The sequence below is a fragment of the Meles meles genome, chromosome 16 (assembly GCF_922984935.1).
Source record: "Meles meles chromosome 16, mMelMel3.1 paternal haplotype, whole genome shotgun sequence".
Classification (NCBI taxonomy): Eukaryota; Metazoa; Chordata; class Mammalia; order Carnivora; family Mustelidae; genus Meles; species Meles meles.
Window position 1 is genome coordinate 73,032,581 of NC_060081.1, and position 24,271 is coordinate 73,056,851.

A 24,271-nucleotide genomic window follows, 5' to 3' on the forward strand; every position below is an offset into this window, starting at 1 on the left:
AAATAAATAAATAAACACAATTTTAGTGGGGGGGAAGTTATTAGTGGTTTCTGAAAAATAATTTAAGTAAAATGACTAAGAGTTTGGGTTGTGACAACACATTCCCTGGGTTCGAGCCCTGGCCCTGTCAGTCAGGGGCTTTATCATAGCAGTAATTAGCAAGAGAGAATGGCAACTTTACCATGAAGAAACCTGGGGACACCACCTGATCCACGTGACCATAAGTTAGTATCTTGAAGAGCAGGACACCCCAACATCAGGTCTCCCTATAACACGCAATGAGGACAGAGCCAAATTTGCAATAAACTGAGTCCTCACCAAATTTTGATGACAAAATATCATCAAACCAAAACTGAGGGACATTCTACAACAGCCTTTACCTTTGAAAGTGTGGGGGCCACGAAAGTCAAAGAAACCTGAGGAACCATTCCACCTCAAAAGAGACAAGAGGTATGAGGGGCACCTGGGTGGCTCAGTCGGTTAGGCGTTTGCCTTTGGCCCAGCTCATGATCTCAGGGTCCTGGAATCGAGCCCCAAGTCAGGCTCTCTGAATGTCCTTGTTTTTTAGGGAAAAAAATAAAATACTTACAAGTAAAAGAAGATCATGTCCACAGCGGACTCCTCTAGGGTCAGGGAATGATAAAGCACGGGTAAAAAATAGGTAACACTTGAGGAATCGGAATGACGATTTGGTGATGGGGAATTCTTGGTACTAATTTTACAACTTCTAAGTCTGAAACTATTTCCAAGAAAAAAGTTAAAAAAAAAATCCAGTTTATTACAGCAATGGCCACGGTCGCTAAACTGTGGAAAGAACCAAGATGCCCTTCAACGGATGAATGGATAAGGAAGATGTGGTACATATACACAATGGAGTATTATGGCTCCATCAGAAAGGATGAATACCCAACTTTTGTAGCAACATGGACGGGACTGGAAGAGATGATGCTGAGTGAAGTAAGTCAAGCAGAGAGAGTCAAGTATCATATGGTTTCACTTATTTGTGGAGCATAACAAAGAACATGGAGGACATGGGGAGATGGAGAGGAGAGGGAGTTGAGGGAAACTGGGGAAGGGGAGATGAACCATGAGAGACTATGGACTCTGAAAAACAACCAGAGAATTTTGAAGGGGCAGGGGGGTGGGAGGTTGAGGAACCAGGTGGTGGGTAATAGGGAGGGCACGTACTGCATGGAGCACTGGGTGTGGTGCAAAAACAATGAACACTGTTATGCTGAAAATAAACCAATAAAAATAAAAAAAATAAAAAAAATAAATCCAGGTGACTTTAGGTTAACCTCTCTTTGACTTTTCTCTTCTGAAAATGGGGTCATAATGAAGCCCCTTCGTTGCTAGAAACATTAAGATGAGATCCGACACAGAAAGCACTTCAAACGGGATCTGACGGGCACCAAAGGCTCAAGGGAAGGGGCCCACTGTCATCCTTCAAGGATGAGACTGCAACAGATCCAGGTTCTTCTTTATGGTTGTCTGAAATGTCCAAATGTTCTACACTGAAAAGTAGTGGCTTTCATAATCAGAATACAAGTTTTCTGGAAGGGAAGGAGGAGAAGGAGAAAAGACCAGAAAGTTCCCGCTTGGTGAACTATCCCTGTGTCTGAATCACACTGAAGTCAGGAAGACAAAGAAGATCCTATTTTCATGAAGAGGGCACTCCCATCACATGACACCCCAAGACCCCGGGAGGGAGAGCAATCAGGGGCCTGTCACCAAAAACCGTAAAGAGCCATCATGCTCAGAGACCCTTGGTTCTTGAACGTGGAATCAAATGAGTCCCGGTTCTAGCCAGAGAATGTGTTACATAGAAACAACCCGAAAGTATGTGGCTCATCGGACTTGATCAAAATTAAACACTTTAGGGTTTCAAAGGACATCATCGTGAAATTAAAAAAGACGGCCTTCCTAGTAGGAGAAAATACTTGCAAAGCATGTATCCCATAAGAGACTTTTGATATGGAATGTATAAAAAAAAAAAACTCTTTCAACTCATCCACAAAAGACACATATTTAAAAGGGAGCAGAGGATACTGGAGAAAAGAAGATACCCAAGTAGCCAATGAGCACATGGAAAGACGCTCAGCACATGAGACATGAAGGAAAACGCAGATGAAAACCACAAGGGAGGTCCCACTTCACACTCCCTAGGATGGCCAGAATCCAAAGGACTGAGAAGGACTCTGTTGGCAAAGAAGGGAAACTGGAACCCTTACATGCATCCTGGCTGGGGCTGTACAATGACGCAGCCACTTTAGGGAGTCCCATGGTGGTTCCGGGAAGCTCAAATGTGGTGCTCACGTGGGACCCAGCAATTCCACTCCATGAAGACGTACGTCCACCCAAAAACTTGTGCACGAAAGATCCCAACAGCATTATCCATAACGGCAAAAGAAGGAAAGAAGAAAAGGAACACTCCAAATGTTCGCCAACTGATGAGCGGATAAACAAAATGTAGTATTACCCATGACGCGGGCCATCGGGCCACGCGGGCCCATGAAAAGGCCTAAGGTACTGATACACGCCGCTGCGTGGACAAATCTGGAAAACCAAGCCTAAGTGGAAGCAGCCAGACACAAAGGTCACATACTGTACATTTCCATTAGCACAAAGTGTCCAGAATAGGCAGGTCTAGAGAGACAGCAGGGCTGGGGGCTGCCAGGGATGGGATGGGGAGAGGGCAGGAGTCCAGGAGGACACAGAATGGGGCACTTCCTTTTAGGTGGTGAAAATGTTCTCAGTTAATTGTCCTAACAGTTGCAGAACTCTGTCAGTATAGGAGAAAGAAACACTGAACTGCATGTGTTAAATCAGTAAGCACGATACACGGGCTCTAGCTTCAGAGTGCAGGAGTTTTTTAGCAAAAGGAAGGTGCCGTTTAAGTGAGGCCTTGTGCCCACACGCTGGCCCCCTGAGTCACAAACCAGACCTCTCTCTCTTTGCTTATTTGGGCTATATCTGGAGTCCAGGAGTATTTGTTCTAGAGGGAAGCAAGTCCTGCACACATCTGAAAATGTGTTTCCCTAGCAGCCCAGTACCCCCCGCTCGTGTCTGCGGACAGGTGGCTCCCTCGGGGGACCCCATGCCCAGCACGTGGAAAACAGCACAGCCTCGCTCGTGCGTCCAACCGCCTCTGCCTGGGCTTTACCTCATCTGGGCTGGACGCCTGGTACACGCGGCAGGAGTCTTCGTACTGCTTCTCGGCCTCGGCCTGGTCAGTCACACCGTTGGACTCGTACACGGGAGTCACGTTGTGGCAGAGCGCGATGGCCTTCACGGCCTCGTGCACACGGCTGCTCATGGTCCGCCGGACCTTGGTGGTAAGCGTGGGGCCCTTCTGAGCAGGCGGGTCCTGGGATTGCTACAGGAAAGAGAAACGAACAAGGAAGATGACTGGAGACATAGAAGGGTCTAGAACGTGTAGAAGAACCACCATGTGGAGCAGCCCTTAGACATGAATACACACGTCTACAGTGACACTGCAGTAAATGGCATGTCCTTTTAACGGACCCAATTGTTCATAATTGGCCAAAAAACAAAAACAAAAAAAACCCCAAATGCAAAATAGAGAAAAACATTACAATTCAGCGAATGTGGGTGATTCTACCTTTGAACACATGAATCTGCCCACCTTTGGGTGGTGTCAGGGGCCCCTGACAGAGGGAGGCCCTCATACACCCCAACCGAGGCTGGCATAGGAGGCCAAGGCTTCTCAGGCTGGCATGACTGACCTTTGGAGAGGATAATCCTCTGTTGCAGGGACTGTCCCGCACTCAGTCTTCAGTAAAACTCAGATGCCCTCTGTGGTCCATACAGCCTACCTGACCAGCCCCTGCCCACCTCTGTAGCCTCCCTTCATGCCGTGTTCCTCCTCCTCATCTCTGATCCAGCCACACTGGCCTTTCTGTTCTTTGAACACCACCAAGCTCCTTCCTGCCTCAGGGCCTTTGCACCTGTCTTGCCCTCTGCTTGGAACATCATTACCCAGATCTCAGCAGGGCTGGCTCACTCTTTCTCATCCCTGAGGTCTCAATTCAAAGGTTACATACTCAGAGAGGCCCTCCCCGAGTCCCCCAGCTCACAGTCCCCCACACCGGGAGTCACGCTCCCAAACTGCAATGTGCGTTGCTGTGTTCAGTCCAAAACGGGCTCGTTTGCCTGAGGATTCTCCTGTTAAGCCATGAGAACAGAACTTGTCCGTGTGTGTTATTCATCACTGCAGGCCTCGTACCCAGAGCAGTGCCTGGCACGTGTCGATATTTGCTGAACAGACGAACAAATTAAGACCTGGGGATTCCTAAGGGGATGGTGGGGCATCCTTCCCTGACTTGACTGTTTTTCTATTTCCAGGAAGAAATAAATATCAAACTGACCAACACCCCTGCCAGGTTTTAAATCACAGTTGTGGACAAAAGGAACCCTGCAAAGGTCTTCCTCCACAGCTAACAGAGTCCCAGAAGTTAGAGACGCCTCTGGACTTACTGGGGCGCTGGACACCATTAGAAACATATTTTATCTAACAGAAGAGAAGCGGTCCAGTCCCGCAAAATGAATCGTGTTTTATACCCACGAACACGTGGTTGCCCCAAAAGAGAGAACAGATGGGTCACGAGAAATAAGAAAACGACTTTCATTTCATTTTTTAATACTATTTTTAGCAGTGGCATTAGCCTCCCCAGGTAATTAGACAATTACTAAATTATTCTGGTCATGCAGACGCACACACTGCTCTAGCTTCCTGCTCTGTTAACCTCTGGTGTCAAGAGGACACGAGTTTCACTTCCAGGCCAAAGGGCACTGCGTGGTTACGGTAATTAGAGCAATGAATCAGAACTACAGTTTCAATGAATCATTATTTGCCAAGTGCTTTTAATTATAAAGAATTTAACTCTAAAATTATAACAAGGACTGAAGATTTACAGAAAGGTTCTCTCCACTGGAAAGACTACACCCAGAGGGTTCTCTCTGAGCTCCGTAATTTACGATCCAGCCACAGCTGCCTGTCTTCGATTCACCCACATGCCTCGGCACCTGGACCAAATTATTATTTAACATTTGGGGCAATAACAAGACCTCTGACAACATCATTGCTTTGGCCAGCAAGTTTCAGTAACAGCGGGTTTGAAGGAAAGGACAAGCGATGGGCATCCTCTCCAAACCTCTGACTTGTATAAGCCATCTGAACACTCGTCTCCAGAAATACTCCCGCTAGTATTTCAAATGGGGGTAACACCGAGCTTTGGGGCTTTGCATTCCAGGTGAAACCAGCCAAGAGCAAGGCAAAGAGAAACACGGGAGCCCCGGATTTTTTGCAAAGACCTCACTCCCAGACCAGGAAAACAGCCGACATCCAATCAGAAGACGGGGGTGATTAACCCCAACCAACACTGCGGGCCACGGGTGTCATATCTCCAAGTTCATTTATTTCTCCCTCAAATTAACATGTATCCCCCTTTCCAACCAAAGACGTTTCAGGGAGGAGGAATAAAACCGTGGATTCTGAAATGGCCTTTTAATTCTCAAAGGAAAGGCTCATCCACCCACCGCAGGGCTGTCCACGTGCACCTTGAACGTGCTGGTGATCACCAAAGGCTCGGCCCGCGTCAGGAGGAGGGTCCAGGCTTCAAACATCCTCGCATTCCCCATATGGAAGAGTTTCACATCGTACCGTGTTTATCTGCGGCCTCCTCCCCAAGGGCCTTGAACCTACGCACATTTCTCCTTACTTAAAAAATACCGGGGGAAAACAAAACCAGATGTGGTACCCACAGAGGCCGGCTCCAACTCCTTCTGCCCCAGGGAGAAACCACAGGTCCCCTTGTCGAGGGGGAACCCGACAGCCCCACACGAGGTCAGAAGCTGGGAGAGGAAGTCAAGGCCTCCCCGGACAAAGGCCCCTGACCAGGGCCCTCAGGTGGCTGCCTCACACCATACACGGCTTCAGGGTCATTCTCCACGTCCCAGCCGACACGTGAGACACCGGGCTAAAAGGAACACTAGCCCCTCCCAGCAAGAATGCCGGTCTGCGTCAGAGGGACGACGAATACCGAAATTAAAGGTCGATCCCCCACGAATACCCATTTTCTTCCTAAATGCAGTTAAAACGTCTCCACGCCAGAGCGTTCGTAATACCGGACCCTGGAGACGGGTTGCAACTGGTAAAAATGCGGTTCCATCAAAGAGGAAGAACGGTCATGGAAGCCCCACGTCGCCCCCCAAAGAACGCTCAAAGCTCATAGCTCGTTGCCCGCACAGGGTCACCCCCCGCCCCCCCGACACGGGCTCCGAGCCTCTACTTCCAAATGAGTCAGCTGAGCGATGGGACGATCACGGGATTGAATAAACTCAACGTTGACTACTTCACAGACATCACGAGCACAGCAAAGGCCACACATTTCAGTCTGCGGAAACTGAACCCCATGTAACCCAGGGCTTTGCTTCCCCATCATGCGGTGTCCAGAGATATTTCTGGTTATCATAACCGAGGGAGGGGACACCTCAGGCATCCAGAAGGTAGAAGGCAAGGACGCTACTGAACACTGGGAGGCCCAGCACAGCTTGCACGACAATTATATCTCAATTAAAAAAAAAATTTTTTTAGGGGTGCCTGGGTGGCTCAGTGGGTTAAGCCTCTGCCTTCGGCTCAGGTCATGAACTCAGGGTCCTGGGATCGAGCCCCACATTGGGCTCTCTGCTCTGCAGGGAGCCTGCTTGTGATCTCTGTCAAATAAATAAAATCTTTAAAAAAAATTCTTTTAGATTTATTTATTGATTTGAGAGCAAAGCCGTGCACAGGAGGGAGGGGCAGAGGGAGAGAGAAATTTCAGCGGACTCCGTGCTGACTGTGCAGCCCCGCACGGGACTCAACGTGGGGCTTGATCTCAAGACCCCGAGATCACAACCTAAGCCGAAATGAAAAGTTGGATTCTTTTTTTTTTTTAAGATTTTATTTATTTGACAGAATCACAAGCAGACAGAGAGAGAGGAAGAAGCAGGCTTCCTGCCAAGCAGAGAGCCCGATGCGGGGCTCGATCCCAGGACCCTGAGATCATGACCTGAGCTGAAGGCAGAGGCTTTAACCCACTAAGCCACCCAGGCACCCTGAAAAGTTGGATTCTTAACTTATGGCACCACCCAGACGCTTCTGTAGCTCAATTTTTCTTTAATGTACTAATAAATAAAGAAGCCAAAGGAAAAAAAATCATCCTATCTCCTCAGTCTGTCATGGTTTTTCCTCAAAATGTGTTGGACATTTACGGTTTATTTAGGTTTTTATTAATAGTCGGCAGTCTCCCTGCAGAAATCTTTTAAAGCCCCCTCTTTATGAGGTTTAGTGAAATGACATCCGTCAAACAGGTCACACGGACACTCATCACCTGCGATCCACATTTCCACGTCCTAAACATAAACCCCCACAGAACTCTGACTCCTGCCACTCTTGCCACACAACGCCTCAAGGACCGGACTGGACAGACGCTTGTCGGATGTACGGATGGAGCGAGGGTCCCTGGCTTGATCTCAATGCTCTCGATATTTAAGATTTAAATTTTGCTTTAAGTTTGAAAATACAAATGCAGAGCAACGAGAGGCCCTAATCTCTTCTTCCGTCTCTCCAACGGGTCACCTTGCAAGCCCTGCTGTGGGGTCCGCAGATAGAGACACTGGTTTGCTGGAGAACAGGGCAAGCCTCAGGTTCACGGGAGCCTCTCAAATGCTACTGTACTTCAGAATCACCCGGTTCACTGGTGAGAACTGTAGGTCTAGAGGGTCCGACCATCCCAAGGGATCCGACCCAGGAGTTCCAGACGGTGGACTTCATGCAACGCTGGCCTAAAATCCCATTATTAAACTCTAAAGTCAAGTGAATGCCTGTGAGGAGCTCAGGGGGATCTTTCCGGGGTTGTGGTACTGGTTCCACAGCTCTGTAAATTTACTGACAAAAAAAAAAAAAGTCACTGACTTGAACACTTAACAGAGCCGCATTTTATGGTGGGTCAACGACGCATCCATAAAGCTGCTGTAAAAACCTGGAAGAGCCCTTGAGAGCCTCGTCACGAAAGTATTCCCGTGTTCGCGGCAGGGTTTTTAGACGGCGTGGGAGAACGCACACACCTCGCGGGGTGAGCGGGTACCGTAGCTCTGAGCTCGCGCCAGCCTCCGGACGACCTGACCTGCAACACTCAGCGATTTTAACTCCAAGGCCAGGGTGGGTAAGTGAATTTATGAGCTTCCGCTAAGCCAGGGGTCTGGGGTAGTGCTCACGGGAAGAAATGTCTTTCTGGGACTTTTAACACTTTACAAAAAGTGTGTTATCTGTGCTAAAGCGAAAACGGACCATAAAAGCTGAACTACGCAAATACCCTGAGAAGGGATGGTTTCTGTAAATACCACAAGCTCTTAAAAACCCCACCCCAGTGGGCAAAGGGGTGTCTCCTGCGGGGGGGGGGGGGGCGGCACCATGACCAGGAGGTTGTCTGGTGCAATCACCAGTCGGCCTGCAGTGCCAAGGGGAGGGCTGGAGGGAGGGGGGTTCATCCAGGCACTGGTGAGCGCGGCCACCCGCACAGTGGACCCCCTCGGGTGGGGCCCAGAAGGCATGTGGGTTCAAGGGCTCAGTGGGAAGAGTCTGTTTCAGACACAGAAACAAGGCAGCTCACCCTGCCCCCGTGCCGAAGGAGTAAGCGGAGGAGAGGGTGAAAGCCAGGAGGGATGGGGGAGGGACGCAGGCCATGCCTGGAGCACACGGAGGTCTCAGCCCCAAGACGCAGTTAACAGAACAAGGGGCACCCCGTGCTCCAGGGAGGGGTGCAAGGGGAGCAGCAGGGAGACTGTGTGGGGCAGGGGGATGTGTGCTGACGGCCAGGCAGGGGAGAGGGCAGGTCTGGCCTAGCAGGTGACAAGAGATGAAGACAAAAAGCCAAACACATGATCAGTTGGGAGCAGACCTCACCAAGAGCCTGGGACTGACGGCTGAAGGCCAGTAGGGATGGGGAAGGAAGGGGCATTTCTCAGGCCCGGGCAGAGAGCAGTGCGGTAGGCAGGGGTAGCACTCACTAGGACCAGAACCTGTGGAAGAGAAGCAGGTGTGTGGGAATACGGGAAGGAAGTCGGGACTGTAGGGACACTGTCCTTAGGCTCTGTAAGCAGCCATGCCAAGCACGCTAGTGTCTCAAGTCTAGAGCTCCAGGTGGGGCCGCAGACAGAGACGGGGGTCATTGGTACCTGTGGGGTGATGGAAGCTTGGGGAGGAGGGACCACCTGGAGAGTGACACACAGGGGCCAGTACAGAGCTGTGGGTCACCAACACCGCAGAAGGAGATGGGTCAAGAGAGAGGGACAGGGACACGGGGCTGGACGTGGCTTTTCCTCCCCATCCAACTAAGTCCTCGTGAGTTTTTAAGAGTCCTAAAGCCCATCTTTGAAACTAGTCCAGGGGTCCATTTGGAGACAAGCCACAAATGCCCACACAGGCAGCCTAGAAGAATTACAGGTGTTTCACTTACGTGGATCAAATTAACTGTCCTCCGTTTAAAATTCACTCCAACTTCCAAACTGTATCCCCTGCTCTGCCATTCTCGGGAAATAACCCTAGAATCCTAGCGTGCCTGCCAGTGAATGTTCCGGAAAACTAAACATCCCCTGTGTAACTGTGGCACGAAGCATTCAGGAGTTCTGCCTCTACCCCGGATTGGGACATCACCACTTTGCATTTCTAACTGGCCTTCTGACAACAAAATTATTATCTATTTTGGCAAATTGAAGCAAAACGTGGCCTCTCTATTCTCATGTCCAGACACATGCCACCATGCCCAGCTGGCCCGTCAGCCCTGATGTGTCTCAGAATTACCAAGGGTTTGCCCGTGTGTCATCCTACCTCTGAGACACAGCAGCCCAGCCCTGCCCTAACCATAGTGAGTCGGAATCCCTCACGTATGAGGCCCAAGTCAACGTCCTTCCTTTTGTTTCTGTTCTTAAAACATCACTAGCAATTCTGAGTAGCCAAAGCCGTATACCCAAGGGGGTTGTGTGTGTGTGTGTGTGTGCGTGCGCGCACGCCCACCACAGGTATAACTTTTTAGGAATATTAGAACACTTTCCAGTAATATCTTTCTCTGAAAAAAGGACTGGTTTTGAAAAAACCTTGTGGAAACAAATGCGGGAGCAGAGAAGCTGCAGGCCATCTCTGATAAATTAACCCCTTCCGTGTGGTCACAGAGTTGAACCCGGATGGCAGACTGAAGCAGACGGAAAAAGTGCCGACAGTTTTTCCTGAGCGGATCAGTCAGGCCTGCTGCTTTGGCTCCTGACCAGGGAAAGCAAGTAGAAGTAACCAGTCGTTGCCCAAAGCTATTTCTGCACTAGCCACGGGCAGACAAGTCTCTCTCAGGTTTCTCCCAGTACCCGTCAGCATTTCAGTAGAGCAGGGTAACTCTGGGAATGAGAAAGATGGCACGGGGGGTGGGGGGGTGGTTTCAAGGGTGATTTTATTCAAAACATAAGGACTGACGGTGGCCCTGGGTTTGGAAGGAGAGGTGGTGGGGGAGGGACGGGGAATGCTGGCTGATGGGGACGGGGGTCTCTTTTTGGGGGGATGAAGACAAAGCTGAGAGCGGTGATAGTTACACAACTCTGGGCATACACCAAGAACCACTGGACAGTCCTCGTTAACTGGGTGAATGGGACGGGATCAGGAATCCTACTTCAATACAGGTGCTAGTAAGTGCAAAAGCATTGTTTCCAGTATCAAAGCAGAAGGCGTTACCTGGGTATAAACACTAAAAATGTGGCTCTGAACTTCATCCATGGAGTCAAGGCTATATGCCACGGTGCCCAGGTGCAGCCGTTTGAAAACCATCTCGTTCTGGGTGAGAGTTCCTGCAACACAAGACACGTGAGGAACCCCGCCCACCTCCTGGGGCTTCGAGGAACAGGAGGGACGGCTGTCCTTTTCCGAGTGTTTACTACTCTACGCCCTGCCCTGGTTTCAGCACTGCCCCTGCTCAGGAGATGTCTGCGGTGTTTATCTGGTCTGTCCAGAATCGAGCTCTTTTTCTTTTGAAAATAGCTTCCTGGTTTCCACGAGGGAAACGATCACCCTCATCCCCTGGGATGGTCTAGAGGGAGGGTCAGGCAGGGCGGCTGACTCATTCCAGCAGCCCCGATGGTGGCATGGGACTTATACTGGCTTCTGTCCGGAAGGGATCTGAACCCTGGGCAGACCGATACAAGGATAGAAGACGAACAGCGTCAGGTTCACCCCACTGAGGGAGTCCTATAGCGGCTACCCCAGGGCTCTGAGGCAGACATACCCGGAAATTTTCTGGTTCTGTTCCTTCCTGAAGCCTCATTTTTCTCTGATGGGGTGAGCCACCCCAGATCTTTGCAACAGACTTGCTTTTGTCCCACGGTCACTAAGTGGCAGAGAGGAAGCTCAGCCCCAGGTGTCCCCACTCCCTGTCCTTGCTCTTAGCCACTCTGAAAGCAAATTGTGGGGCAGTGTTTTGGGGTGCGGTGATGAGGACTCGAAGACTGCTTGGTCACCCTGTGCTTCTGACACAGCAGTCAACCTCCCCGGGCCTCATTTCCTCATCTGTAAAAGGGGCGAAAAATGCCTACCCCGCAAGATGAGGTTGAGGATTCACTAGACCACCCTCTGTGAGCACCCCGAGAAGTGCTTTGAGCCTAAGGAGTACCGGGTAAGGCTTTGCTGCCTCACGGTGAGGACAATCATCACCAGCATCGTCACCAAAAAAATCAACATTCCTCAAAAGCTGAAGAGAACAAAACAGCAGCAAGCATCCATCTCTAACATCACCAGGAAGAGAATGCAAGCGCCTCATCTCACTGGGAAGCCCGGAAAGCTCCAGGAAACAGCTCACCTGTCTTGTCCGTGAGTAAGTAAGAAATCCTGCCCAGCTGCTCAGGGATGGTGCTGGAACGGACCACAGTCCCAGGGATTTTTGAGTCCCTCCGGATCACCCAGCTGTACACGATCTTGCCCATGTCCAGGTTCACACGCAGGCTAGTCCAAAAAGCAGAGCAAACAGGTTAACAGGATGTCCACGAGGCTCCCTGTGTCTCTATCTGCAGACAGCGAGGACCCTAAATGACTCTAAACCCCATCGGTGGGGCCGTAACATCTGGAAACCCCTCCCCGGGGCAGCACAGCCTTGAGGCGGGAGTCACAGAGTCCACAAGTCATCTCTCAGCTACCTCACAGAAAAAAACCACCATTTCCAGGAAGCTTTTTTGGACTAAAATAAAACAATGAAAGTTTAAAATGCTTTTAAAATACTGAAAAGCAGGGTGCGTGGGTGGCTCAGTGGGTTAAGCCTCTGCCTTCGGCTCAGGTCATGGTCCCAGGGTCCTGGGATCGAGCCCCTCATTGGGCTCTCTGCTCAGCAGGGAGCCTGCTTCTCCCTTTCCCGCTCCCCCTGCTTGTGCTCCCTCTCTCGCTATGTCTCTTTGTGAAATAAGAAAGTAAAACCTTTATAAAAAAAAAACCCACATCAGATCAGCAGTGAGTCTGCTCCTCCTCCTCCCCCTTCTCCCCACCCCACAGGCTTTTTCTCTCTCAATGAAATGAATCTCTAAAAAGAGAGAGAGAAACCATTAAGTGTGCAGCTCAGTGGTATTAAGTTTAATCACACTGTTGTACAACTATCACCACCATCCCTCTCCAGAACATTCTATCTTCCCCAACTGAAATCCTATGCTCAAGAAACAACTCCCCACTCTCCCCTTCCTCCAGTCCCTGGCACCCACCACTCTCCTTTCTGTCTCTCTGAACTTGACTGCTCTGGGGACCTCACATGAGAAGACTGATACACCATGTGACCTTCTGGGACCAGCTGATGTCACTCAGCATAATGTCTTCAGGGACGTTGTACTGTGTGTCTGAATTTCATTCCTTTTTAAGGCTGAATAATATTCCATTCCATGTCTTCTATTCATCTTGAGATATTATGTTATTGTAAAAAATAAAAAGAAATTGTCACATTCATTCCTACTCCTGTAAGTTAACCAAACTGCCCACTATTTTCCTGGCTAGTCATTGACCGTGGGAAGAGTCAGCTCAACTCACTAATTTTCAACCATGCAGTAGACAGAACTTTAAAGATTACAACGTCACTTAACGTTACCTCACAAACACTTTTTTTGCTGGTGACAGAGCAGATGTACTTATTCTTTGAAACCAAGATCCAGACCACACTGGCGAGGGGTCCAATGCCCCCGTTCTAGGAACACTGCGGTACCAAAACTACAATCCCTATCCTCAGGAAAACATGAATTCTAGCCGGATGACATAAACACCCAAAAGAGCAAGACAAATGACAAGGCAACATACCAAGTTTAGTATTAGAAGCACTAAAAGTTTCAGGGGGAAAAAAAACACCATGATTTATTTTAATAATATTTACTAAACATCAATTATGGGGGACAGTTGAAACGAGTCCCCAACAATACAGAGCTAAACAGTTAAACCTCGAATATACAATAGGGCTATTCTAAAACACTCTAGGGTACGAGTCACCAGTATATCTGATGTCCAAAGTTACTTACAATGCATTGCTCTGAGAAAAAAAAAAAAAAGGTAGATTTTACGTACAGCAGAATCTCCCTTTAAAATAGAAAAGAGGCTAGAAAGATATATATGCCAAAATATTAAGAGCAACTATCACTTAGTTGTGAGATTAGAGGTGATTTTGATCTTATTCTCTGGCCACTGTGAATCTTTATTTTCTCCTACGACAATTCCTTGTATTATTTTTCTAAGAGCATTTATTCAGCCTCCAAGGAAGGCAAGCCAGCAGCTGGCCTGTGTCAGCCATGCTCATCAGTCCCAGTATTTCCCTCTGAGTGTGGACTCGAGCCCAGGATCCATCTCAACACAGCCCCCCGGCAGCCAGCACCAAGCTCCAGAGCCGGCCCACGAGACGGGGGCTAAGCGGCATCCCCGGCACAGGGCAGGCAGGGCAAAGGCTTCTGCGCAAAGGCTGGTTCAAGGAGGAACAGCCCCCCTTCCCCTGCTGGGGCCACAGAATGGGACTCACGTTCCCGACTGCGCCCCATCGTCGCCTCCAAGGGGACCCCAAGCGAAAAAAGGAGGCCTGGCTCCTTTCCTGCTTACCTGATGGGGATGATGTTGGAGAACAGGAGGAGGAAGCGGATGATCTGGAGGTACCAGCGCCCGGCAAAGTGCTGAAGGGCCACCATGACCAGCGACACCACCACCAGAGCACCGAAGAGGATCTTGGTCAGGCAGTTCACCTCCAGGTCAAACAGGCCGATCTGTGGGACCCAGTGGCAGGGGGAGCCTGTGCTTGGTCGGTGCACCCGGAGCCCACCTGGAGAACCGGTCCTTCTCCAGGAGCACCTGCGCCCCAGGCGAGACAGCGGGACCCTTCGGTCCCTACGTCTTTGGTTCAGAATACTGGGCTCCAGGGGCTGGGCTTCCTAACACACACCCAAGGGACCTCAAGGATTTCTGGTTGCATTAATTTTTTTAATAATCAAGAAGACTTAGGGGCACTGGGTGGCTCAGTCAGTGAAGCGTCTGCCTTCGGCTCAGTCATGATCTCAGGGTCCAGGGATCCAGCCCAGTGTCAGGCTCCCTGCTCAGTGGAGGGTCTGCCTCTCCCTCTCCCTCCAACCCCCCCCACCCGACCCCCCTCAACTCATGCCCTCTCTCTCTCTCTCAAATAAATAAGCAAAATCTTTAACAAATAAAATAAAAAACAAACAAACAAGAAGACTTAGACTCGGAAACACATAAACAGGTCGCGGTGCACTGGGGGCTACGCGCGGGGTGACGTACGCCGCCACCTGTGAAATGGGCTCGGTCCCCCACTCCTGGAACTGCCCCGCACACGGATGAGGGGCTGCCTGACAGCTCAGGGCACACACGCGGGTGGGACCTGATGGCTAAGAGCCGCACTCATGAGCGCGATGATTTGAATAATGACAGATTTACTTTAACGTGTCTGCAAAAAAAAAAAAAAAAAAATGGAACCAGCAGGCCAAAGCCGTAACTTCACAGAATCGTGGCCCAGCACGAGGCTAAAGCATCGAATAAACGGCCTTCTGGTCGTAAGGATGGTATGGGGAGGTGATGACCAGAGGTCTGGAAACCACATTCGTTCACGGTGTCAACAGAGGAAGTCATTGTGCAGTTTCTGGCTAAGTCTTGAACGTGGGGGAGGGGTGGGGCTGGGAGGGCAGGTCGGGGCGTGAAAGGAGTAAGAATGGGGCTGGCCCGGAAGCCACAGAGCTGACGCTGCTTGCCACGCCATAGACAGTGTCCCCTGTGGGGTAGATCTGAGCCCGCCCCTTCCCTGCCAGGCAGCGTGAGGACACGGGGCTTCTCACAGCCACTGCTCAGCTCACAAGCCCACGGAAGTGCCTGGGCTCCCCGGCTGGAGTGGGGGTGGTAGGGATTAAACGGGGGAGGGAGGGCTGTGAAGGATGGGGCACCAAGCAGGGCATGCAGGAAGTGCTCCACGGTTTGAACTTGAAAGCTTTAAGAATTTTATGAATTCCCACAAACACACGGGAATGCATGCTCCTGTGTTATATGGATGCGTGTGCACACGCACACACGTGCCCAGACGCGTGAGAAGACAGTACGTCTATGTGAATGAAATAACACTGAGGTGCTCCTGTCTTTAAATCCAGCTCCTCTGGGGGCCTGGGTGGCTCAGTCGGTTAAGCGACTGCCTTCGGCTCAGGTCATGATCCTGGAGTCCCGAGATCGAGTCCCGCGTCGGGTTCCCTGCTCAGTGGGGAGTCTGCGTCTCCCTCCGACCCTCCCCCTTCCCACGCTCTCTCTGTCAAATAAATAAAATCTTTAAAACAAACAAACATCGAGCTCACCTTACTTCGAGGATTTGAGGTGTTCATGACACTCCGGAGTTCTCTGCCCGTGTAAAGAACTACACCCACGACAGTACCTAAAGCGAGAAAAGCGCAGCACAAAGAGACGTGAACACCGACGACGATCCAGGGCCACGAGGACCAGCACTGCCGCGACTCGCCACAGAAAGCCATTTCGATTTAAATTCAACAGAAATTAATATATCCAGTTCCCCGTCTTCCCTCCGCATCCACCACAGTTTCGAGCGCTCGGCGGTCAAGGTAAAGACACAGAGCACCGTTACTGTTGCTGAAAGGTTGACTGCTCAGCGCGGGTCTGTGGGGTCCCCTGGGGACCTGACGGGGGGTCTGCCCATCATGCCACCGCCCTCAGAGGCTTCCAGAGGCACTTGTAGGACATTCCTGTCTTCAGACACTATGAGAACTTACAAACACGCTCTCATTAGAGCCTTCTTCCCGCTGAGTCTGATTCTCTAGATTCTGTGTCCAACCAGGACACGGTCCCGATGACCCATCTTTCCTGAGAACTTCCCCGCCCCCGTCTCATGCACCCCCCAGTCCCGTTTATCAATCTTTCTAAAAGTCAACAACTTATAGAAGAAACGCAAAAGGCCAGTTAACATTAGAGAAGATGCTCAACTTTGTGAGTAATCAAAGAAATGCAAAATAAGCCACTTTATCCCTATTGCAACAACAAAAATTCCACAGACTGATATCACCCAGTGCCTCCGCCAAATGGGCCCTGTCGTAACACGCTGTTGGCTGGAGTGTAAATGGGAACAATCTATTTTGGAGTGAAACTGGTCATATCTATTAACAACCTACCTATCTCCCCTCCTCAGTGTAAGCCACGGAAATGCTCAACACAGTGGGGAAGACAGACAAGAAAGGAGGAAATGAGAAACAGGTAATCACGGATGGTGGCAGGTGCCATCATGAAAATCAGGCAGAGGAACAGACCGGAAGGAGCCGGAGAAGCCTGCTGGTTGGTACTGGGTGGTCGGAGAAGCAGTGTCTGAGATGAGGAGGACTGAGCAGGAGCTGAACCCTGAGAAGGGGCCAGCCCCGCCACACTCTCAGGGAGGCGGCCAGGAACACAAGCAAGCTGGTCTCTGCTGGGAATAAGAACCACTTCCACTCTCCTCTCTCAGAGGGAGATGCCAAAACCTCAGAGAGCGTCAAACAGAGCTGGTCAAGGAGCCCCAGCCCAGAGGACACGCTAGGACTGCGTCTCCCCCGACAAAGCCCTGGGAGGGTACACTGAGGTCCCCCCTCCAAGCTTAATGCACACAATGCGGTTCCCTTCCAGGAAGGCTCAGCAGATGGCGGGCCGGGCAGAGCTCACTTGCTGGCCCCCTGGCAGATGGCGGCTCCAGTGAACGCAGGCCTGCGGCCACAGCAAATGGTCAGACCAGAGGTGGCCACGGGGCCACTGCACTCGTTCCTGCACAGATGTGGTGGGTGTCAGTCGCCACGGTCCAGGGTTCAAGAGGGTCTTAATGACAAGGACCTCTGAACAGGTCCTGCGCTGATGCCAGCCAACCGTGATGCCTGCCGAGGCTGTAATGAAAATGGCCCTTCTGCCCGGCGCCTGCCTCTGCTCAAGCCCAAAATCCCCTCCAAAAGATCCAACGCCAGCCACAGTCGCCCAGAGAGAAACCACACACGTGCGCTGGTTTGGTCTATACTGGGCTTTCAAGGTTTTGAATTCACCGCCATCTTTTAAATACAGGAACTTTCATACAAAAAATTGAGAATTCTGGCTTCTCCTGGAAACTCCGAAGATCTGGAGACACCGGGTCCATACTCCCAGCAGGTGTCAAGCACGGGCACTCCCTTTACCCGGGGGCGGGCTCTTGGCTCATCCTGACCCCCACGCGGCCAAGCCACCCCTTCCAGACCTCCTGACCCGAGCCTCTCTGCCCCCCCGTGTCCTGTGCCATCCATGCCGCTGTCCCCACCGCTCCCCCCACCCCCAGCCCTCCACAGCGGGCAGAGTGCAGAATCCTCTCCACTCAGCCAGCTGGTTTCTCCAAGTCACACTGCTGTGGTCAGGTGTCACACCAACTTCTTCCTAACTCTCCATGACAGCCCGTTCCCGGGGTCAGGGCCTACTCTGTGACCCCTTTGTCCCTGTCTACGACAAGATAAATGCTACCCCTGAGAGTGAGCTTTCGGAAATGTTTGCAGCAGTCCGATACCGCTGCGACATTCAAGCGTGCAAGCTCAGGATCAGTGCCGCTGGACAGGGTCCAGACCAGCTGGACACGCTCAAGCTCACGTGGCCATGAGCACAGGGCATGACTGCCTGCAGGCTGGCCAAGGGCCACAGACTGACCTGCTGCGGACCGGAGCCGGGGGAGGCAGCTGCACAAGCAAGTGGAGAGTCTGAGATGAACCGGGCTCCGTAGCCCCCGGGCCACACCCCATCCCTTCCCTCTCTCGGCCCAGTGACTCCCCAGCCCAGCAGCACTGGGTTGGGTTGCCATGGTGACTACGTCCTCGCCAGGTTGAGGCCAGCAGAGGCAGCTGGACCCTAAGCACTGTCTGGAAAGCTTTTTCACTCTTTCAGACTTTCAAGTAGCAACAGCAGAGTGACCAGAACATGGGACTTCGCTTCTGAAGAGAACAAAGAAGTGAAATCTCACAGAATTAAGATGACTAATGGTGTCGGTTTCTTGACGGGGTGCACCAGAAGGAAATGGCTTGCATATAGCCAGGCTTGCATCAGAATCAGAATGTAGTCAGAGGACTACTCACTGAGAAGCAGGGGAAACTGAGGCCAGGTAAGGAAATGGTACGTGTCCAGCTTCTCGGACTCCAAAACCCATGCCTGCTGAAGGGCTCAGCAGGTAATACCACTGGGTCACTGCTCTCACCGCTCACTTTCCTCCCACATCACCAATCACAAACTTTGAAATCTCTTCTCCCATCTTCAATCTCTACTCCCAACCTGTCTTCCACTCTCTGCCTCCCAGGAGAGGACCTCATAGGCTGTGTGACCTTAGGCAAGTTGCTTAACCTCTCTGAGACTCCATTCTTCATTCCATCAAATCCCCTTTAATGTTGTGAGACCAAAACAAGAGAATGGCAGCAAAATGCTTCATAAATAAAAAGAGCCTGATAGGGTGCCTGGGTGGCTCAGTGGGTTAAGCCTCTGCCTTTGGCTCAGGTATTATCTCAGGGTCCTGGGATCAAGTCCCGCATCGGGCTCTCTGCTCAGTGGACAGCCTCCTTCTCCCTCTTCCCCTGCCTGCCGCTCTGCCTACTTGAGATCTCTCTCTGTCAAATAAATAAATAAAATCTTAAAAAAAAAAAGAGCCTGATAAATAAAAGACTCATCGCTGTTCATCTCTGAGATGAAGGCTGACAAGTCCCTCCACCTCAGAACTCTCCACATGGCCACTTAAATTGCTTCCCTTTACACTGGTTCCAGAGGGATTTCAGAGACCCGCCTCCATTTCCTCCCATCTCCTGTCATTTGTATTAAGTTTAGAGTGAACTAGAAGCACCATCAGGATGGAGACGAGGATTTCCCAGCAAGCCACTACAGCACCAGGACCTAGCAACAGAGCATGGGGACATCCCATAGGGATGCTCAGGAAAGGTTTTTGGGGGGGTCTGGCTGGCTCAGCCAGATGAAAAGCGTACAACTCTTGACCTCAGGGTTGTGAGCTTGAGCCTCACACTGGGGAGTAGATTATACTTAAAATGATCCTTTAAATTTTTTTTTTCAAAAAAACAAAAATAGGGGCGCCTGGGTGACTCAGTGGGTTAAAGCCTCTGCCTTCGGCTCAGGTCATGATCCCAGAGTCCTGGGATCGAGCCCCACGTCCGGCTCTCTGCTCCGCAGGGAGCCTGCTTCCTCCTCTCTCTCTGCCTCCCTCTCTGCCTAGTTGTGATTTCTCTCTGTCAAATAAATAAAATATTTAAAAAACAAAAATAGGGGCGCCTGGGTGGCTCAGTCAGTTAAGCAGCTGCCTTCAGCTCGGGTCATGATCTCAGGGTCTTGGGATCGAGTCCCGCGTTGGGCTCCCTGCTCCGTGGAGATCCTGCTTCTTCCTCTCCTTCTGCCTTCCGCTCTGCCTACTTGTACTCTCTCTGTCAAATAAATAAACAAAATCTTCAAAAATAAAAATAAAATAAAATAATAATAAAAAATAAAATAAACATTTGTTTTGTTTTATTTTGCTCTGCTGCATGGAAAGAAGCAGCCAGGAGAGAAGAAAAGCACCAGAATAAACACCAGACAGACTGTGACCATCTATGTACTACTAACATGTTAATATTGTTGAAGCGAGTGGCTAATCAAACAACTCAAAGCTATGAGGAATCAACGTAGCTTTACCCTTGGGGCGCCTGGGTGGTTCAGTCACTTAAGCATCTGCCTTCAGCTCTGGTTATGATCTCAGGGTCCTGAGATCGAGGGCCCCCCAATCCCACCCATGCATCCAGCTCCCTGCCCAGTGGGGAGCCTGCTTCTCCCCTCCTCAGCCCCTCCCCCATCACCGGCCTTCTCGCTAGCTCTGTTCTCTCTCTCTCCAATAAATAAATAATCTTTTTATAAAGGTAGCTGTGGGGGCACTGGAAGGCAGCGGGGACCTCTGGGGGCTGACAAAACCCTGATTATTGATCGGAGCACTGGTGCTATGTTCGGGATTCGGTCACTTTTCCGTATATGTGTTATCTTTTTTTTTTTTTTTTAAAGATTTTATTTATTTATTTGACAGAGAGAGATCACAAGTAGGCAGAGAGGCAGGCAGAGAGAGAGAGAGGGAAGCAGGCTCCCTGCCGAGCAGAGAGCCCGACGCGGGACTCGATCCCAGGACCCTGAGATCATGACCCGAGCCGAAGGCAGTGGCTCAACCCACTGAGCCACCCAGGTGCCCCCCGTATATGTGTTATCTTTCAGTAAAAGGGAAGGAGAAAGACACCCGCCTGCAAGGAATGATGTGCACACCAGCAGACTTACCGCCTGGCAAGCAGATGCCCACATCCCAGACACCCCTGTGCCCCCAGCTCTGCCTGCGCCAGGCACAGCACAACTCCGGAGTTCTACCCCTCGTATCTGATCTCTGTGCACACGCCCATTCTGCCTGCTGTTCTCCACCCCAAAGTGTACACTCTCTCCTTTCACACACGTCCAGTCCCCGGGGCGGTCTCGACACAGGGCCACATGCACAGACTGGGCACAAGGGTCTAGAGCTTCCGGCTGGAGCCCAAGTTAAGGCCCTTCTGCCGGGAAGTTTTCCTAACTTCACTCCATGCATTCAAATATTTTAATATGAAACTGTATAAACACTCCAAAAAACATCAGTGTATTCGTCTCATTTTTAAAGCAGGTAAGATTTTCTCAGCATGTCAGAAAAACCAGAAACCATAAAGAAAAAAAATCAATAGGTTTGAGGGTATAAAAATTTTAAATTTTTGTGCCAAAATACAAATGAGACCAACTGGGAGACGGTAATTGCAATTAAAGTAAAAAGCAGAAGGATAATATTCTTAGCCTATAAAGAGTTCTTAGAAATCATTTTTTTTAAATTCTTTTAAGATTTATTTATTTGAGACAGAGAGAGACAGCGCATGAACAGGGGGAAGGGACAAAGGGAGAAGCAGACTCCCCACTGAGCCAGGAGCCCTGTACAGGATTCGATCTCAGGACTCTGAGATCATAACGTGAGTGGAAGGCAGACACTTCACTGACTGAGCCACCGAGGTGCCCCAGGAATCAATTTTTAAAGGAATCCATCAATAGAAAAAAAATGGGCATTGGCCATAAACTAGCAAGTCATATGTACATTTTAAAAATGCAAATGAAGATAAAGCATTCTTAAAAATCCAACTTCACAAATAACTTTTTTTTAAGATTTTATTTTTGGGACACCTGAGTGGTGCAGTCAGCTAAGTATCTGACTCTTGATTTCAGCTCAGGTCATGATCTCAGAGTTGTGAGAGGGAGCCCCAAGACCAGCTCTGTGTTCAGTGCAGAGTCTGCTTGGGATTCTCTCTCTCAATGTAAAACATATGTGCCCTTTACCCTAGAATTCCCGTTTCTATGGAAATGTGGATAACATCAATATTTAGAACTTCTATCTGGAAAAACCAAACAAAGCACATCAAAGACAAAAACAAAAGCCAAACAATAAACGTTGAAAAGAGATTTGCATCACATACCAGATGAGTTTGATATTGTCTCTGCTAGGAAGCATGCTCACAAGTCAATATGAAGAAACAGAAAGTAGATCGACCAAAACATTAAGAACTGTCTTATGTGTAGAGTTTCCTATATTCACAATGACATAAACAAAACAATAACAAGAGAACCTCTATCACAGACAAGAACAGTAACACTATGAAACTCCTGCATATCAAATACGCCACAAAATCTTTTCAAAAACCAGAAATGGGGAACTCTCACAAACGAGTAAGACAAAGAGAAGAAACAGCTAGTGGGCACAAAAAATTAGGGACAAAGGTAGAGACCACACAGACCACAAGGAAAGCCAACCTTCCAGGCAATCTAGGAAATGCACATCGAAACACACTCCTTATTTTTCTGCCAAATTATTAAAGATTAAAAGGAATAATTACTTGTTAATAAATGCCTTCAAAGGGGAGGAAAACTGGGAAGGAAGAGTAACCAGTTCTGAGAGACATGGGTGGACATGTGGCAGGAGAGGCTGGAGAGGAAGGGCTGCAGCAGGGACGGGTGGGTGTGGCCAGGGGGTGGGCGTGGTCTTGGGTGTGGGCGTGGTTTGTGGGCGTGGCAGGCAGTTCCTCATGGCCCGCAGAGCCTTAAGGACCCATTTCTCTTCTTCAGCCACCAGGAGGAATTGAGAGACATTCCAGATAAGGCTGCAAATACAGGCAGGGAGTGGAAAAGGAAAAATGGCAGAAGACGTGAAAGGAGTGCTCATCTCTATTTGCATTACACAGTTCATCTGTGGATGGTGAACAAGGCAGCCCCGCGTTTAGTTTGTGCTGGTCTGTGCTGGTCATTCCCTTCCTTAGCCACAGAGCATCCTGACTGAGCACCTAAATTATAATAAAAAGCCACAAAGCAGCATCAAGCAAAAGAAAATGGGTTGGTAGGAGGAAGATGTGCCTGAGAGAGAGAGAAAGCCGTCCTCCAACAGTAGAGACAGGAAGTCGGCAGTGGTGAAGTTACATGTTCACTATCGTATATACTATTACCTCATATATGTAATGTAACAAAGTAACAAGAACCGCACAGTAAGTTCTGCTTCTGGAACAAAGCCCCTGGGTTCAAGTCCCAACTTTGCCTTTTACCTCCCATGTGACCTTGGGCAAGTTACTCAGCCTCACGGAGCCTCGGTTTCCTCATCTGCAGAATGGGATAATACCGGCACCTCCCCTCACGGTAACGATGGGGCGGGTCAGTGCAATGGGTAATGCACGTAAAGGCCTCGCCAAGGTGCGGACAGATCTGTGGCCCCCCCACTGCCACCAACCACCACGACCGCAGACACTGCTCAGCCCCTGGAATCGCTTCTGCTCAGTCTCTCCCCAGTGTTCAAAAACTAAAAGACACCAATTCCCACATCATCTTGGTGTTTTCAACACCAAGGCTCCAACTCGGGCCTGTGGCCCTTTCCTGTGCATGGGTGGGGGGCGGGGGGGGGGACCGCCTAGGACTGGCAGGACGAGCTCAGCAGCCCCCCCAGACACGACTTCCGGCCGGCACATCCAGGCTGGCCCAGTTTCTGGGAGAGATTAGAACGTCAATCTCAGGTGGCAATTAAGGGCTATTCCCGGAGTGGATGCTGCCGAAAAGAGCGCCGGCCGCAGCAGCTTCTCTCAGAGGCGTCCACAAGCGTCTGAGGGGCAATCAGATGTCAGCGAGACTCCCCGGAGGGGCAGCAGCAAGTGGGAAACACCATGTGACCGCCGGCTAATTTTCCCCACTGACAGATGATTATTCTAATTATACAAGACGATTTTCTTTCCTTTTCAAATTGTTAACACATTCCCCAGAAAGGGCGCCCTTACCCGACGCGATGACAGTGCCGGCCCAGAGCGTGTTCTCTATGCTCAAGCTCTCGCTGATCGGAGGGTCGCTGTCTTCCTGGAAAAGACCGATGGGCATGCATTTATCCGAGGTTCTGGAAGAATCCACAGGCTATTTCCAACCTGCTCTTCCCAAGACAGGAAGAGAGGATGACCCCTAATTGGAAGCCCCCAGGAGCCAGGAGAGCTCCAGGAGCTCCTGAAAGCTCCAGGAAGCCTCCTGGAGCCAGGAGAGAAGGGCCAAGCTCCGAAGCCACCGTCCCAGGCATGCCTTTCATCCCCAGGGCCATCCATGACCGAAGGAGGACAGGCTTCCAACACTGAAGACACGTCCAGCAAGGCAAGAACTAAAATG

At 50.3% G+C, this 24,271-nt stretch overlaps 1 protein-coding gene across 4 annotated transcripts in view; it reads right to left on the reverse strand.

Moving 5' to 3' along the window:
• ATP9A (ATPase phospholipid transporting 9A (putative)) overlaps window positions 1-24,271 on the reverse strand; it is a 133,050-nt gene that overhangs the window by 45,526 nt on the left and 63,253 nt on the right. For all 4 annotated transcript variants that reach the window (XM_045980134.1, XM_045980133.1, XM_045980135.1 and 1 more), the window contains exons 9-14: window positions 23,899-23,974; window positions 15,889-15,965; window positions 14,147-14,307; window positions 11,895-12,037; window positions 10,778-10,890; window positions 3,164-3,376 (exon numbers count right to left, since the gene is read on the reverse strand). In XM_045980134.1, the coding sequence (XP_045836090.1) occupies window positions 3,164-3,376; window positions 10,778-10,890; window positions 11,895-12,037; window positions 14,147-14,307; window positions 15,889-15,965; window positions 23,899-23,974 (783 nt within the window). The remainder of the gene's footprint in view (window positions 1-3,163; window positions 3,377-10,777; window positions 10,891-11,894; window positions 12,038-14,146; window positions 14,308-15,888; window positions 15,966-23,898; window positions 23,975-24,271) is intronic.